General features: G+C 38.8%; 1 protein-coding gene across 1 annotated transcript; it reads right to left on the minus strand.

Moving 5' to 3' along the window:
* Positions 1 to 1,166: 1,166 nt before the first annotated feature.
* Positions 1,167 to 13,988, minus strand: NMU (neuromedin U; the record flags this gene model as incomplete). The annotated part of the gene is made up of 9 exons (XM_084204293.1): positions 1,167 to 1,202; positions 2,545 to 2,598; positions 4,737 to 4,811; positions 6,851 to 6,901; positions 7,011 to 7,040; positions 7,580 to 7,639; positions 7,738 to 7,785; positions 10,980 to 11,038; positions 13,847 to 13,988. 9 exons carry the CDS (start codon positions 13,986 to 13,988, stop codon positions 1,167 to 1,169), a joined length of 555 nt encoding a protein of 184 aa, XP_084060419.1.
* Positions 13,989 to 18,727: the final 4,739 nt, after the last annotated feature.

Raw genomic sequence — 18,727 nt, forward strand, 5'->3', positions numbered from 1 at the left:
AGTCTTCTTCTAAATGAGAACCATAGTGCATCTGCGTTCTTAATAGCTAAAAAAGCATGTCATTATGTTTTAGTTGAATTAAAGTCACAATATTACTTCAAAACGTGTAACTTGTTCAGGTTCCTTTTATTAAGGGAAAATGGATTTAAATTTTTTTTTTCAGATGTGAAACACACAAATCACAACATATTCTGGAAAAAACACAGTAGTCTTGATTGCAAACATTCTCAATAAAACAACAGTCTGGGTGAGGGCCTTTATTTAGAAGGGAAAATTTGCTTAATAGGGTTGTTACAGGCAATGTCTGTTGTGTGCAAACACTGACTCTTTTACAGTTGAATTACATGTGGTTGTAAACATCATAACACTAGGAAACAAATAATTTTAATATGCTTTTAATATAATCAAGATAGTAAAGACCTTCTTAACAGAATCTGGTTTAAGAATATTTACATTCGAGTGATTTCTAATTGTACATTAATAATGAATAATTATTGTAAGGAAAACAGTATGTCCATGTACTCAGCATTCCTGCAGTTTTAGTTCTAAGTCAGGAATTTATAATCCTGAAAAATAAGATAGAGCATTAGCTGTTGATATAACTCTAAGTTGATCTAACACTTAAAAATGATGGCAGAATAAAATACATTAGAAAATACATAATATTGGTCTACATTTTTACATCTCTCCAAATAGTTGCAGGCATTGAAATTAAATCCTGAAGTTTGCACTCAGTTTCAGTGTGAGTTTTTTACCTTTGTAAGATTAGGGAATTACCTTCAGGATGTCAGTTTATTTCTCAGCATTATTTTGACAGGTAGTTGGCTCAGTTCCTTCTTTGATTTACTTGTCATCATCAGTACTTTCCAAATTGTTTACAAGTGTGGGATATTTTCCATTTCTTGCTGCCTGAAACACCTCTGTGCTCTTTGTTCTGGGAACTGAATACCTACAGCTGCTGTTCACTTCATTTGAAGATAAGTGTAATTAACACATCTAAGTGTATTTAACACGTCGGGGAAAAGTTTGTGGGTGGAAATCTAAGCTGATTACACAGTTAAAGGCTTTCTGAGACAACTTCTCAACAAAAATATTGTGGTCTATTTGGATAAAAATGAACTAATTTACATGTAGATCATGATCAAAAACATTAAATAAATACCTCCTTAGCGAAAACCCACTGATCTCCTTCCGTTACGTGGCTGAAAGACAAATATTCAGTAAGTTATATATTCTGTAAAACTGACAGAATTTAGTAACAAAGCCCCAAACAACTTTGTGTGAATAGAAATTGGTGAATTTCTCAGTAGTGTCACTGTGCTTATTGTCAAAGATACACCTAGGATAAGTTATTGTTTAATCTTATCTACCTCTGGAGGATAATTATACACTAAAATTTACTGCATATCAATTGAAGAATGAATTTTCTGTCTTGTATGATTTTATAAGGGGGAGAAAGCTGTAAGAAGTCACCTCAAGAGATTGTTAATCCTTATTCTTTTTGCATTTCCTTAAAATGTGCTTTCTGACTGTTGGAATTATTGCACTATAAGTGCTTGCTGCTATTAACAAACAAATACATGTCACTTTCAATGATTTTCTTTTTAGACTGTATTCTTTGATATAGGCAAGGACTTTTTCCCTTTTCACTGTGGTGTTTTTCAGAAATATTTTGCACTGGTGAGGGACTTGAAACAACTTCTACTAAAGCTGATAAAAAATTTCTTCCTGGGCCTAATAAGGATTTGTCTTTTACTCTGGAAGCATGAATGCACCAATGTTAATATTATCCATAACTTTGGCCTGTCATAACAACTCTAAGGATCCAAGCCTGATACATAAGAAATGTAACTACACAAATCTGTGGTCTTTTCATTCGAATTATAGAATATTTTAATTTGCAAAAAGGCCTTTAGGATCATTGAGTACAACCCTAACCACATTTTTATTTAAAGTCATCAGCCACTTTCTTACATAAGCGGAAATTCCAGAAAGTCTGACTTGCCACCTTCTCAATTTTGCTAAAGTGAAGTAAAAAGGGTCTAAGGTGTAAAAGATGAACACAGTAGATTCAGTCTCATGAGAATTTCTGTATCTAGTTTCTTACCTTACTGGTCAAAACAGAAGGAAAATGGCAAGGTCAGACCTAGCATAGTGTGTAAGCATGGAATCATATTTATATCATGTGCAAACATACCCTGTTGAACAATGCTTTACAAAGACTTTCCAAGTTGCCATATTTTCTAGAGCTTTCTCTGACAAACAGATACAAAATAACCAATGACTTCTTAAGGCATAGAATGGTGTCATGTAAACACAAGCCTAGGAATATGATTTTGAAAGAATTCCTACAATTCCTTTATTTTAATAAAGGAAATGTCAGGAGCAGACCAGGACATGTCCTGTAGGGTGGCATGGTCTAACTGAAAAAAGTATCCTTAATCAGTAATTCTTTCTGTAATTCAGTTATTTCACTACTTTTTTTTTTTTTTTTTTTAACTCTCACCACAAAACAAAAAGAAAAAAATATTAAACAAACCATACCCTGTAGAAGAAGTAGCCTCTGCTTTGAATCCCTCCAGGTCCTTGAAGTTCTTCCTGAAGAAAAAAGTATTTTAAATTATATCTGCAGCTGTAAACTAATACATACAGAGAGGTTGTTTATGTATATTTAAAAATATTTCCTCAGTACTACAAACAGTTCTATTCCTTAAATGCTTTATGTGCATTTCCCCATGTCAGTAACACAAAGTTTATGTTTTTGTGTAGAAATGGAAGAGAACATATGAATGGAGCCAAATTCCACCTGAAGTTTTTGATCAGATCAGACTGCTTCTGAATGGTACTAGAAATGAGGAACAGCCTTTGTCTCTGATTTTCCAGGGCTCACTACCCAGGCACAACAGGAGTGTCTGCATGATAGTGGTCTCTACAGATAGAGTTGCTTTTTGCATCTTGCAGGAGGACAAAAATACAAAATGTAAATATCAGAAATCCTTGGGCTTCTCCCAGGAATGAGGCCCCAGACTGTTCCCAAAGATGTACCATAACACCCCTCTCACATTAACTCCCAAGGAGCAGTACTTGTGGTAGTCTATCCTGCCCGTGCTGAGCACAGGGTGAAACAGCTGCCTAGTGATCCACATAGCAAGGAGGCTAACAAATGAGGAAGAAAATAGAAATTCTATCTAAATGCAATAAGTACAAAGCATGAAGTATCCAGTTGCTTTAATGAGGCCTTCATGATTAGAGAACACATAAGCTTAATCTGAGTGGTTTATTTTCTTCTGTTGGTATCAGAGAGAAGTGATGTGTCTGTCCTGCAGGTGGGGAGACAGTAAACTTGAGAAACAAAATAATTTTAGTGTTATGCTTACCAGAACATTAAAATGAAGATGGCTTTTATTTAGCAACGGGGGTATTTCTCAACTAAAAACTGGGGTGCTGTGATCTCTTGGGTAGATATCATAAGGTGAAATGTCATAGAAAGGAATCACACCTGCTCTCTTCTAATGCTGTGAGAATTGTGTAAAACAGGATGACTCTCATCATTTCCAACCTACAGAAGTAGATTCAATCCAGGGAAGCTTTCAAAGGAAGTAGAGTTTAAACTATACATAATTTTTGAGTCTTAATTTTAATTCTGACTTCAATTCATCATATATAGCATTGTATTCAGTTTCTTACTGTACATAAAACAGCTGTATGATTTTTATTTCTATTGTTCTTCCCATTCTAGCATTTTCTCCATTTGAAACACCCATCTTGGATTTACAATCTGATCACTACTATAATTTTTTATATTTCAAAAGGGTAAAATTTTTCTGTACATTGCCATTTGAATCTTATGGTATTCATATGTAATATTTTCTACTTTTTCTATTCAATGTGTGAAAAATACTGAAAACAGGAACAAAATAGGCAGCTGTTGCAAGATTAAGAAATTCATCCAGAACAGAAAAGTAATCAAGAGTAAAATTGCTAGTGAGAAATTATGATTTATGTTAATGTCATTTTCCTCTTACAACCAGACCCTCCTTAAAGATTACATGTTCTTGATTGAGTTAATGTCAGAAGTTTGGTATTAGTAAACAGCTGAAGCTAACAATCTGTCATTTTTGTAGCACCTGCCTTCTAAACTTCTAAGGGTTTGGAGATGTTTAAAAAAAACAAAAAAAACCTGCCATAATAAATATGCAAGTTTATTCACAAACCTGCATGTGTATATGTACACAGAAAAATATGTATTCATGAAGACGTAAGATTACTTAGAGTTTTATTTTAATCCCTACCCTCTAGAAGGTATTTTGCTCAGTCTCCTATATTGACTAGCCAAAATAATGCTTGACTCTCTTTCTCAGCTCATATCCTATCAGACAGGCTGTAACTCAGGAGGAATCAAAGCCGTGAAAAAATCTGGTGCTGTTTCAAGTTGGGGAGAAAGAATGAATTGAACAGACCATGTTTCCTCCTTCTCTCCTCCACTTTTCAATTCCTTATCTACTCAGGGAGAGAGGTGGATGTGTTCATGTACAGCAGGTTCTGTTTTTCTTCCCAATATGAGGAAGAAAAAAGATAACAGCAAGATAACCCTTCCTGAAGCACATTGCGTGACATCGTGATTTGGGTCGACCAACCAAAATATATAAGCAGAAAGGTCTACAAGGGCATTTTTAGACAAGCTCATGAATCACAAAGTGTAAGAACATAAGCATGCAGAGTTTCAGTTTACATACGTCCAGTTTGTATCTCTTCAGTCTTCTCTCATTAAGCTGAGGAACGAGTTGCAGTAAAGGATGCAGGACAGATGACTGAGAGGACACGAACACACACACATGAGCAACAGTGAAATTTGGCCTTTATGATGTAAAAAAAGTCTCTTTCTGCAGTATTGACTCGTGGACCAAACATGCACCAATAAAGGACTGAAGACTGAGAAACTGATTAATTGAAAAACTTATTTTTTAAAAACATTTTGACTTGACAACAAACAGGAATCAACATTTATATTTACACTACACAGAGTGATGGAGGGCAAAGCTGTGTATCCTCACCTTTGCTAATTGAAAGTTCAGAACCATTTACAGACTCCTGGAATTATTCAAACTTTGTTCAGTCTCTATGAGTGGTACTGAGAATATTTCCATGCAGTATTCCTACTAACACTTATACAATTTCTTACTATAGAAGTTAGCAGCTTCAACCTCTGTTGTACTGAGAAGATCATTTTACTACAAAATAAATGGCAACAAAAAAAATTTATTTATTGCTAAAGAACAGCATTGTACAGTAGAAATCCATTCTCAAGGGACATTTGTAACCATGGCACTGCTCACTCTGTCTAAGCTCCAATCATGAAATTCCTTGGGTTCAACAGGACTTTAAGCTTGCAGACAGCCTAATTATGTACAGTGGCATTGTGTGCAGCCTAAGTAGTCACCCTGGAAAAACACAACTATGTGGGATTTTGGAGAGAGGTCCACAGGACAAAATAAATTATAAAAACCCTGTGTTCCATTAACCAATTTAAACCTTCAATTCAAAGTGATAAATGTAATTTAAAAAACAATGCATTTTTGCTACAATACTTCTTTGAAAAGTAATGCAATTTAGAGAATTGTAATATATGGAGTAACCAGAGTTACCAAAGTGCTATTTTACTTAATAGGTAGGAAGAACTTGCTTATTTGTAGCCAATTTTGTGCTATCTGCCTAAGGTAAGCAATATGGGATCGTAATACCTAAAAAAAGTAGGAATCTGATGTGATTGAAGTAGTTAATGAACATCCCACCTGTCCACTTGGGCTCTGTCTTGCAGCCAGTGGAGAGAGCTTATAAAGGTGAGAATGATGGATCTCACCTAAGTAAGTATCTCAGAGAATGGCTAGAAAACTGTCATCTGAACAGCTAAACCAAAAGTGAGAGAGCACTAATCTCTGGGAGCAGCAGCAATGGTATTCAGGATGGTGGTACAGGGGAATGCAGTAACCTTTTAAGCAGGAGCAGCAGCAGATGTAGCTCATTTCACTGTGCCTTAATTACCATTAAAGCCTCCAAAGCAGCTACAGCGTGAAAACATTGACACCAATATGAGCAATGTCACTTTCTAGGAAATGTGCCACATATCCTGAAGAAATGTAAAGAACAAGGCAAAAATGGACATTGGCATGCAAGAATGATTGCTAAGAAACAAGCAAATATGAGTATGTTTAACTCTCTCAAGATCATGTTGTGCATAGATGCACACAGATAACACAGTATGTTTGCATTTCAAAAGCGAGAATGGATCACGTACTCGGCTTGTTGTTTATAAGAATACTTTAGGAGCAACAATTCTTGGCCATGGTTTAAACTATATTTTTCATTCAAAATATAATCCAAAGTCCAAGTGAGACTTAAATACTATTTTGGTTCTACATATTTGTGACATGTGCAAATGAATTTGTAAACACAGTTTAATTAAAAATTAATAAAAATGCTTTCAAGAGCATCTAATAGTTATGGTCATGTTCTCAGGTCCTGTAAGTCCACATTGTATCACTGCATGTGCTATGTTCCAATATCCAAAAAAAGTATTTGAACTCATTCTTAAAATTTGAAACTGCAAGATTAAGATTCAGTTGAGTTTCCATGAATGTTTGGTTGAGTTTGTTAGATTTTTTTTTCTACAACTGTACACTACTGATCACCCTCTCCCATATTATTAAAACCCCTTCTGTACTGTAAACATGCAACTCCCAGTCCTGAGCTTGCTAAACAGTTGGGAGACTCTACTGAAAAAGGAATCTTGCCTTGGTTTTGTATACAAGCACACATGTACTCACTCATAAGGAGGTGCTATGCCACTTACCATGATGTCTGAGTTGCCCGAGTCATGAGTCTTAGAATAATGAAATAAGAACTGTTCAAAAAAATTAAAAGCAGGGTTTTACTACAAAGCAAGGGGCAAGAGTTTTATGATTTTCTTGCCTTTTTTTAGTGTGATTGTAGGACATACATAGACATCTTACCCTTTTGGTGTTGTCTTTCTCATCTAAACCCTGTGGGAATAATAGTTGGTAGAAAGGCTTTTATTCATTAAAATAAAAAGAACAATTGATAATTTTGATTAAATACATAATCTTTTCAGTGCTGGGTTGAAATATCCTTCTTCCTTGGCAGATGTATTGTATGCCTTTGCTAAACAATCTAACTAATCATTTCCAACTCTGTAGACAGCATTGATTACTCTGCCCTAGAAGAGTTAGATGTGTTTAGCAGATGTTCCTTTGTTCATCCCCAGACTCTCCTAAGTAAATTTCTTTGTCTGTTGAGATTTCATAGTTTTTCTAGTCTAGAGCAATAAAAACACCTAACACTTTGTACTCAACCTGGAGATAATTCTCCAAACATTGCTGTATCCCTGTTGTCTTTACAAGGTGTTGCATCGTGGCACATGGCATTTCAGAGTAAAAACTGATAGGAGTACTTCCAGTGCTGAATGATGCTTTGCACACTGGATCCTCAGAATTCATTGTAGACAATGGCACAGTGTGAGATCAGGCTTCAAAAATGCTAGGCAGTCTTTTGTGTGTGTTACCTGTGGTTTCTGGAGAAATCCCATGATCAAAAAACAAAGTTCTTCCAGTGTACTGGATACCTAATGTGAAGAAAACAGGAACTCAGGTATCACACCTCCAATTCTACTACATCTAACAAACAGTATCCAAAGAGTAGAGTTACCCCTGTCTGACTCACCTGAGGCTGAGAATCTGTAGACAGGTAAGCAGAACATGCATCATCGATCTGTAAGAGTTCACACAGTTTTTTTAGGAAGTCAGAGTAATAAAAACAAGTGAAATATGCATATTTTCAGAAAAAGGTAAGAGCAGCTAATGGCATGGCAAGCTTGCCTACTGTAAGGCATCCTTATAGGTCCATTCATTAAATTCCTTGCATTCAAAGGGGGAAAGGGCCTTAACAATATTTAAAAAAAAGAAAACTACAACAGCAACAAACTTATACTTGCTTGATCTGAGCAAACATACATATCTGTGACTCTTATTCTGTACCCAACACATACCCCTCTAAACTGCCAGCCTTTCAGACTAAGTCATGTTTTAAGTTGTGATTGTAAGCATCCTGGGCATAAACTATGAACTTAAATCTCTTCTGCAAAATCTTTGAATTATACAAAACTCTGAAGAAAATAACAAAACTTAGGCAAGGGATTCAAGGATCAATGCTCAAACACAACTCTTTCAATTGGATTATGGCATCCCTACAGGCATATGACACATGCCTCCCTTGAGTGATTATGATATGGGCTGGCACATCTTATGCACACCACTCAATTTGTGCCAGGAGTTTCCTAAACACTGTGTGAAACACCACTACTGTTTGTCTTCACCAGTCTTTTCAAAGCTGTCTTCATTCCATGCTGTCATGATCTTCTCTTGGAAGAAGTACCAAACAAGTGATTCCTACCTATCCTCTCCCTACAGGTCATAACCTTGTGTTAATTACATCCTCCTTCTGTCTCTTTCCCAAGATGAAAGAATAATGCAATACTGACTAATTTTTAGTGGAGTTATTAATAGAGAAGGAATAAGAAATGGAATAAAAGGTATTTGAGTTCAGAGAAATAATATTACCAGCGCTGAAAGCTTGGAGTATTCTGTAAGGAAAAGTCTCCAACACTGCAACTGAAGTTGCACAATTTAATAGCGATGGCAAAAAGCAGCTTAGGATTTTATTGAGTAACTTCAAAGTTGTGTCCTAATAACCTCAATCAGTATATGCCATTTTTTCCATGTAATAGTTGTTAGTGTTAGATGAAAAAAAAAAATTTTGCTACTCATGTTGTTCACAGACTTTCAAAAAACATAGTGATAGAGCAGGCAATGCAATTGTTCTTGCAATTTTTTTAATAGAGAAAAAGCCCTAAGCAACATGCATTAGCAAAGAAAACATTAAAGGAAAAAATAAATTTTAAAAAATCATGCTTATTTGAGCACTTCAGGACAGGAGATGATTCATTTCTCCAGGGACAATCTATGAGAAAGCATTAGCAGATATAGTGGAAAAACTAATAGCTCACAGGATTCCCTTTTCAAATGGATTTTGTTGGTAACACATCCTCCCTGTTCTCTTTTTCCTTCATCTTGCACGTGGTTGAGTGTATTAGTTCAGCTTCACTACTTTCACAGTAAGAAAGTAAAGAGGAAGAAGTCAGCAATGAATGAGATAAAATCAAGCTAAAGTAATTTTGGAAGCTTATGTTAAAGAAAGGACAGTTCTCTCTTGAGGGTTGTTTGTGGTTGGGTTTTGTTTGTTTATTTACTTGACACAGAGAACTACCATAGTTCAGTAGCAGAACAAGCCAGAAAAAGCCACCATTTCTTTTAATTCACTTTTTAAAAAATTAAGAGTTTCTATATTTTATGCTTCTTTTCCAAAATTTTCTCTCCTGTCTCAGAAATGTGTCCTGAGGGTAGAAGATTGCAAGTTGCTTGGGGTTAGTTAATTACCATAAAGAAAGAAAAGGAACTAAGAGACAAGTAATGAAACAAAATATTTAGTGACAAAGTTCTCAAATTTATAAACTCAGAGCCATTTCTGGAACATACTAGGTTTATTTAGAGGCAGGGTTTCTCCTGAATGATCCACTAGTAAAGTAGCAAAGAGGGAAGAATTATTACGTACTTGCACTTTATGAAACCCCGGTGACCTAGTATGAGTGAGTAATTAGGTTGATTTAGGCTATATAAATATATATCTAATTCTCTTTCTTTAGACCCTTTCCAGTCCAGCATAATTCTAGTTCTAATGGTAACTTTTATATTGCTTCTATTACAAAATTTTACGATATTTAGTATCTTATGCATACTGTTTTCTTCACTGAAATCAACAGGACCTTTGTCTTGGTTTCCAGGCACCACAAGGACAAATCTTACAGCTAGCAAATCTTATCAAGACATGCAGAAATGTATAAAACAGCTTTTTAAGTCCAGAATGTAAATAACTAATTTTCAAAAACTCCTTATAGTTATCAGGTTCTTACTTCCCAAGAGACCATTTTTTCCCAGGTGATAAACATCACTAGGGCTCATTCAAGTGCCAGTCTAGAATAGGTTAGGTTTTGACTCAATGTTCAATTTACGTCCAATATGAACTGTGGGGAGATGACAGAATGTCTCCTGTAATGGTCTCAGAAGAAATTTACTCTCTGCATCTGCCCCTGTGATGAGTCACTTATTTTCCAATGTTATCAAAAGCTACTAAATTAAATGTCAACACGATAGTTGACAGTTGCAGCAACACCAGGGCATGCAAGTTGCAGGATAAACCCTCTCCACATGTTATGCCCTGCCACTCCATCTGTTCCAAAAGGGCAGGGAAGAGCCTGTGATAACACATGCGTCACCCTCCAGAGTCAAAACAAACGTTCATTTCAGAGATGAGAGTGGAAGTTATGATACCAATCAGCAGCCTAATGTTAGAGGGGCCAATTGACACAGTACACTGTCCTTTACTGAGTAAATTGAGAGGCTTGGACAGGACTGAACAATGCCCCAGCCTTGTGTGCAGAGCAGAGGATGCAAGAAGCAAGACTGGATGAGTTGAAACAATTCCTGAGTATCATGTACAGACTATAAAGCTACCAGATGTGAGGAACACTGTGATGCTTCCAGGGACAGTGTTTGCCTGGTTATTGAAAGCTATCAAACATAGCTGTCCATTGAGACAAGACAATCTCTTCTCAGAATGACATCTCAGCACTTAGTCCCAACTTCCTCCTGAAGCAACTGTTCAGAATAGCTGGAAAATTAGATATTTCACCTCTTTGCTCATGCCAGGATAGGAGACATAAAGGAAGATGTACTGGAAGAAAACACAGCTGAACCCTGTGCAAGAGAAACACTGGATAGTGAGGTGGGACTGTAGCAAGGATGGGCACAGAAGAAATGGGAGGATACCACATGGCAGATGATGCTTACCTCTTTCAACAGCTGCAGATCCTCATCTGATTCGAGTGCTTGGGATGGCATTGGTGCACCTGGAAGCACAAACCGTGCTTAGCAATGCTGTACACCAAAGGTCATTTGTGTGAGTGCTCCAGGTCAGACATATCTAGCACAACTATTGACTGCAAAGGCCAAGAGCTGCTTGGTCCAGGGAAATCTGTGACCCTGGGTGCTCTGTGGTTTGTCTGGTAGCTTTTGCCTGCTCTCTTTCAGCAACACAGCAGGATGCTTTATCACAAGTTCACAGCAGATATGGACACTCACTGTCTGAACAACAAACAGTGTGGAAGTTACTTAGGTCTCACTGAGACCTGCTCAGAAAATCACAGTCCAGTTCCTACAACCTTGAGTTTTCTGAGAGCTCAGCTCACCTCCAGTGCATGCACTGTGAGTTGAGCATCTGGACTCTACTTTTTGCCTTCTTGTGTGCTACAGCTGCAGAATTGAACATGCACTACATAATGTATGATTACATATAAATAGTGCCCATGATATGAACACGTTGTTTTGGCAAGGTGATAGACAGTACATCTGTAACTGGATTTGTTTCCTCTGTCTTGCATATGTGATGTGGAAAAGCCTGTCCCTCAGTAGATTAAATGTGTTCTTAATTGCATAACGATGCAGTGAAGCTGTGCTTAACTTGGGGAAGCTCCTTTCTCTGTCTCTACCCACCCAGGCTGCAGAAATTGAAGTCGCTGTCCCAGCATCCCTTCCAGCTCAATGTCCAGAACATCCCTCTTAGCACACTGTTATTTTCCCTGGCAGTGTATTTCTGATAGCAGTGTATTGTTTGAGTCTCTGGAAATAGCAGAAATGAGCATCACCAAATTGTGTGTGTCAGACACCACGCAACAGTGTCAGTGAGGGGACGTGCTGTGACTCCCATGGGAGGGAAACTGGTGCTGCACCTCTAGACCTAGACAGAATGTCCAGTGAGCAGGGAAAAAATGCCATCATGTTATTTGTTTTACATTTGCCCCTAATAACAATAATCACAACAGTAGTGAGTTCCAGGCATTAGTGGAACGGGATGGATTTCAAAACCACATTTTTGTACTGGCACCGACTTAAGGTGACTAATTATTATGGGTGTTTGCTTTGCCCAAAAAAAGAATTAGAAGGGCTCTTCATTTCACACTATATAGAAGTGGGATTTTTTTTTAAAAAAATGTTTGAGTTGTTCACATAACAAGGAAACTGATTTCCAATTATTTGTCTCATTTTGAAGAAAAATGCCAAATAGATTAAAGGTGCTACAGTTGTCTTATGCTGTCTTCTGCTGTTAAATTCATGTATTCAAACTGGAGTCTTACCTGGGATTAGCATCCTTGTTAAAAGAGTGAAACAGGGCAACATTTCAAATTAGCACACCTTCCCCATCAAAGCATTGCCTGCCTATCTCTGAACACTGCTTCTGCCATTGACTGGTTCCCAAGGCTTTTCAGGGAGACCTAAAGAAATTCATTTGCATGTATTAGTGCAACAAGCAGGAAAGCCTGAATATTATAACTTTCTGCTTTATTTTTGGCCTGTAGCATAGACTTCTGGACAGAGAATAAAAATTATTTCCCACTCCTCACTCTCCTTTACCCTTCTCTATATATTCAGAAATTTTTATTTCATGTGCAATCCCATCTGTTTTGTGCACCTAGGACTGTGTTCCTCCAAAGGCTGAGCAGTGTTCTTTCATCAGCCCATGCAGAACAGGGCTGCAGTACCTGCAGGACTTCATTCATTTCCACAACAACACACACAGTGAAATGTTAAGGTTTTTTGTAATATACACAACATAACCATAGGGGGAAGTGGCAAAAAAAAAAAGAAGGTAAGAGAGAGAAGAGAGAAAGAGGAGGCAGAGAAGAGAGAGAGAAAGAAAGAAGCATGAGCTATTGAAGAAAAGAATCCTATTTAAAGGGAACACAGAGGAGGAAATCATTCTACAAAATCAACATTTTCCACAGCACATTTGCTCTCCTAACCTTCAATTTTGCCATCTTTAAGAAATTCAACTTCTTTCCAGGCAGTAGAATGCCAGATGCACATCCTGGCACTCACATCTTATATCTTCTCTTCCCTCTACTTACTGCATCCCTAAACAAGCTCCTGGCAATCATTTGTTTAAGAACAGTGATGAAATACTGTGTGCCACTGCCCTCCATTGTGCTCCTCTTCCTTCCCTCCCCTCTTCCTCATCTTCAGAACTTGCTTTTAACATATTAAGTATGCTGCCATTAGATTTCTTTGGTTATTGATACTAAAAAAACAAAACAAAGCAGAAAAACCCCCTCACAACTAGAGGAAATCACACAAATAAAATACAAACAAAATAGAAATGGTCCTTGCACAGCATTTTGCAACGTTTCTTTACAAGGTGTAAGCAGCTAATCTATCTGAGGTGGGAAAACAGAGTCGAAAAGAGAGTCTGGTTTGTTAAAAAGTCCACTAGATGTTTCACAAGAGCCCCCTGCTACAAAAATAGCAACTTTCAGAATTCCTCGCCTGATAAATATTGCTACAGGTTGGAATGACTTCCAGAGGATCCTAATCTCTCCTGCTATTTTGCGACACATGTTGTTTCATGTATTTTTTTACCTTTTAAAATCAGAGTAAACGCTACTCAAAATGAAATCTCTTTTAACAAAAGCCTATTCCCCAAGTTGCTGGAGTGTTTTGCCCGGACCGAGTAATCCCGGGGGATACGGGAAGAAGCCCCCCGGAGCAGCCCCGGAGCCGTGCCCAGCCGTGCCCGCAAGGCTGGCCGGCTGCGGGCACCCTGCCCCGGGACCGCGGGCAGAGCTGGCGGCGCAGGGAGGGATCGCGGGCGGGACCGTGCTCACCTTGGCAAGCAGCAATCGAGGAAGCGAGGAGGACGAAGAGGAGGAGTAGCGGGGACCCGGGCAGCGCCGCGCCGTCTCCTCCCTTCCTCGGGCCGCGCTCGGGGGTGGCCGCGGGGCGCTGCTGCTGGCACAGGTGTCCCATGTCCGCCGAGCTGCCGCCGCTCTGCCAGCCGCTCTTCTGGGCATGCCCTCGCTCCCTGCCCCAACTTTTTAAATCCCCCCGACACGTGGGGCTCCGCAGCCCGGCTCGGCAGGGCTGCCCCGCTCCCCCCGGGGCCGGCGGCTGGTGACTCAGCCCGCTCCGCCCCGGCCCTGGGGCGGGGGTGTCCCCGCTCGGCACAGAGGCGAGGCGCTGGCCAGGCTCCAGGCCCTTTGTTAACCCCCCCTTAACAAAAAATTCCATGTTTTAGTCCCCCGGAGCCCGGCAGGAGCTGCGGTGGCTGGCGCGGCAGGCAGCGCTCCCTCGCTGCCGCGGACGCTCGGAGCGATGAGAGGAGGGCGGCCAAGGAGGGTGCTCAGACACGGTCCCAGCCCGGTGTGCGGCCGAAGGAGGCGTGATTCAAAGGGGTCAGTCCGACCCGCTAGCTGATCTGCCCCCAGCTAGCCGAACGTGTGAGTAAATCCCGTCGAGCTTGCGTGCGGAGAAGCCGTCGGTGGCTCTGGGGATGGGCACCCCTCTGCCCCGGCTGGCCACCGAATTTCCTGAAGACTCCCGGCTGCAGAGGTGTGACTGCCTCCAGACTTTTCCTATGCCTTAAATAAACACACAGTGCCACACCACGAAACAGAACTCAGCGACAGGGTAATGTTTAGCAATTAAAATCCTAATACTGTGCTTAGCAGGGTATTTTACTTATAACACAGCTGCAGACTTCGGTCCCAGTTGTTATTTATGCCTGTAGATAATGAAAGTAACTACATTCTATGACAGTCAAAAGTACACAGGCTGCAGATCTCTTAAGGCACTTGGGCAGTTTAGTCCAGCCATCCCTGAAGCACAGCAAGGTCTGGCTTACCAGAGTGGCTACCCAAAGTCTGCTGTTCCTCCTGCTATCAGATCCAACAAGTGATGATCACCACTGCCAAGGGTGAGCAAGATGCTCAGGCTAGTGCTGACCTGTTCCTCACACCGAGCCCAGCAGCAAGGTCTGACTTCAAAGTATGGCACACGTCTGACTGCCTCTGCTTTCTCCCCATTTGCTCCAGGAAGATCCTGCACAGCTGAGGCGCTGCTCCGATGCTACAGAGATGGTTTCCAGATGGGAGATCCCAGTTTAGAGTCTACCTTAATTAATTGTTTCCCCTTCTTTTTACATTCACTCTTTTTTTCTCTCTCTTTGTTGCTTTTTTCCCTTAGGAAATGAGTGCATCACAGTCCAGCAATGTGACAATAGCACAATAGCGGAGATTGCCATTTTCCAAAACAACTTGCAGTTCTTTTTTACCATTTCAGTGGGTTTTGACTGGGGGCTAAATAGTGTGGTGGAGTAAATCTGCCTGACAAGAACAACAGTGGCTGTTACTGTGAAACAAAGCAAAACTTTGATTTATAGCCATAGCATTGGTGTCTGCTCTTTGCCTTCACCTTCACCTTTAGATGTATCTGAAACAAGGTGGGCTCCGCCACCCTGGACACTTTGATAGGCCATCAAATTTGCAAAAGCTTTGCCAAGCAGCATGATAAGATGCTGTAGAATTCTTTTAGTAATAGAAGCATCTTCTTTATCAGATTCAGTAGCAAAGGTTTTCTGTATATGTCTGGGGACAGAGCTAATCCTCGTGTCAATGGAGAGCCAGTTATCAAACCAGTATATAAACTAAAGAAGCCTATATTTTGTATGTATGATTGTAATTATATCTACCTAATTAAAAGAGTTTTTTAAAAACAGTCTTAATTGAAGGATTGCATTTAGTTCTGGTTTTTCATTAATAAAAGCAGAACACATTTATTTGAAGAAATTATCATAAATGGGGAGTCATCAGTGATGAAAGGTATCTCCCTAATCTATCTTGATTCAACTGCATGAATCAGTGTCCCAAGCTTTAGCCTAAGGAAAGATTTAATTTGTTATGCATTTTAATTATTACAGTCTTGTTGAATATTTAATAGATGGTGAAATAAAATAAATTACAGGCTATTATGATTTGAGCACTGGATACCTGTAAATATTCTGCACCTGTTGAATGGTGGAGAATGTTTTAAGAATAGTGAAAAAAAGACACATCTTGAATTAAACTTTAGTTTCAGGTGAAAGGGGTCTGATTAACCCAGAAGCTCCATTTTTGCACAGTGTGTTTTAGTACTGGAAACTGAAAAATTTTGCTGAACCCACTTGCACAAAAACCTATCAGGAGACTATGAAGATTATGAGAAAATATTTCCAGGTAGAAAATTTCAGGTCTTCCATTTACCATGAAAAAAAAAAATTCTCTCTTGCTTGGATTTGTATTGCTTGAAAATCCTTCATCTGAAATGTGAATTTTATTTTCAGCAGACTCCTGCTATAATGGTCAAAAGCAGCGGCCATTACACATTCAATCCTATTTGTGCCATGAGTTACAGTGTCTGAATCCTAACAGGCTACACTCCTCCAGTACTTCCAACCCAGTATGAACTCCATTTCATTTTAGACTATGCCTTTTTGCTAAAAGCATCAGTGTAATTTTGCATTTCCTGATACATGGGTAAGGTAATCTGATTTGGGCATAGTTATAATCCTCCTTGTAATATACTAGAAAAAAACAATATAACTTCTAACAAAAATGTACATTTGCACTAAGGTCAGACTATATATTATACCCAGATAATATTTCTGCTGAAATTGGTGCAAATTTTGACAGAGCAAGTTCACCAAGCTTGAATATGAATTTATAGGAAGCTTGCATGATTTATGACAGTCATCTTTATTCAAGGAACTCACTGTAATTCAAGTAAGCATTCTTGTAAACAGGAGAAAAAAATACGTCTTTCTCTATTGTATCTGGTTTTGTTTTGTTTAATAGCTTGATGAAATTAATGTTACACTATTGCAGGAACAAAACACATCCTCATTAAACGAATAGCTTGGAGGATGTTTTGGATGCTGTAATTAGCTTCTTTGAAATATTTATGTTCTTCCTAATGTTGCTTGAACAAATGTTAATTATGGCTAGTGGAAAGGAAATCTAAGAGCTGGGTATGTGCAAACATCATCCTCTGTGTCTGTGCAAAGGCAGGGTCAGGAGGTGCGTCACTGGATCCACCGCCGCACACGCGGCATCTGAAGAGGTCAATGCACGCTGGTTTTTGCACGACTTTAATTTAATAAAGATCATGAGAAATCATCCCTCCTACATCTGAATGCAAGCACTAGGAGTGCTTTTATCCATACTGCACTTCCTTCACCAATGTATTCCAAACTTACAGGAGAGTGCTTGAAATGGCTCGCTCTGTGCAAGCATGAGGACGTTTCTCACAGCTTCAGATGGGTCCCTTAATAAGTTGCTAATCCTTCTGTACAATGGGCAAGTTGTGCACATGGATTTTGTTCTTACTTGTTTATGTTCTAGAGAATTAAATCTTCTGCAGGCAAGTCTCAAAATCAATTAATGGCTGCTCAGATACTGTGCTTCTTCAAGGTATTCTCTCGTTTTATTGCTAATAATGAATAGAAAGTTTGTGTCAGAACAGAAAAAAGATCCATAAAGAAAAGTCACTGGAGTCTCAATTCAAGAATAAGCATCTCTAAATGGGCTTTTATTACAGTATTGGTCTGACACAAAGAGATAATCACTCAGTAGGAGTCTTTAGGGATGTCTCCCTACAAATAGAAAGCAAACAACAAAACCCAAGTCATATTGAGCATGATAGCCCCTGTATTTTCTCAAAAAATTCCTTTTTTATGTTATCTAAGATGATGCCTCAGCTTTTCCTTTATGAATAAGTAAAACATAAATGACCCTCTAATGAACTAGATCTTGCCTGAGCTACTGGAAATGAGGACAGAAAAACCCAGCCTCTGTGCTAAGAGAGACTCCACTAGGGAACAGTGATGGGACTGATGGCAGCAAGCGTTCAGGGCTCTCTTCGAGAGTTACAGAATATTTTGCATAAAAAATTCCTTGCGTAAAAGAGAGATGACTGAACCCTTTAATGGCTAAAGAAAATCTGATGAGAGTAACTAAATTCAGGAAAAATGTGATAATCTTTCCAAATGGTGGCTACCTGTGAATACCCAGAAGAAATGTGTAATTTTTATGGACTCAAGTTTGTTTTAGATGTGGAACAGGTCACAGATGATAAACCTTTCTCCACCAAACTCACACCATTTTCCATATTTTCCACCAGCATTCCCTATTTATTCTATACAAACATGGGACTGTGAACAGAAGAGATTATTGTTTTATGAAGTCCTGATGATTGTAAAAAAAGTATAAATTTCTGTTCAACAGAAAGCAATAATTATCAACTATAATTACTATGTGAGAACTGTGGTCACATGAATGTTTTTGGAAAAGGCTACTCTTCAAGATACTCTCATCTCACTTTTCTCTCCTCAGTATTGCTTTCAGAATCGACAGGTTTTATTAACTAAAAAGACCTTAAGCAAGAAAATAGAGGAGTGAAGGCAGATTAGTAATGACACTTAGAAAATGTAATTTTGTCTTCCACACCCCTGTGAGATGAGTTGGTTTTGCAATGCGATCATTTTTCTTGTAGTGAGAGAAAACCCCATATCATGACCTCACAATGGTTTTGTGTAATTTTTTCACAATACACACATAAATCCAGCAGAAAGGAAGGAATCCTGAAAATTTGGTTTATAAAGTTCATATTTTCCCAAAAGTTTTGAATTGCCATTGGTTTCAGAACAAAACCAAATAATCCAGGGCTAAATTTGG

Source organism: Fringilla coelebs (assembly GCF_963513975.1).
Source record: "Fringilla coelebs genome assembly, chromosome: 4".
NCBI lineage: Eukaryota > Metazoa > Chordata > Aves > Passeriformes > Fringillidae > Fringilla > Fringilla coelebs.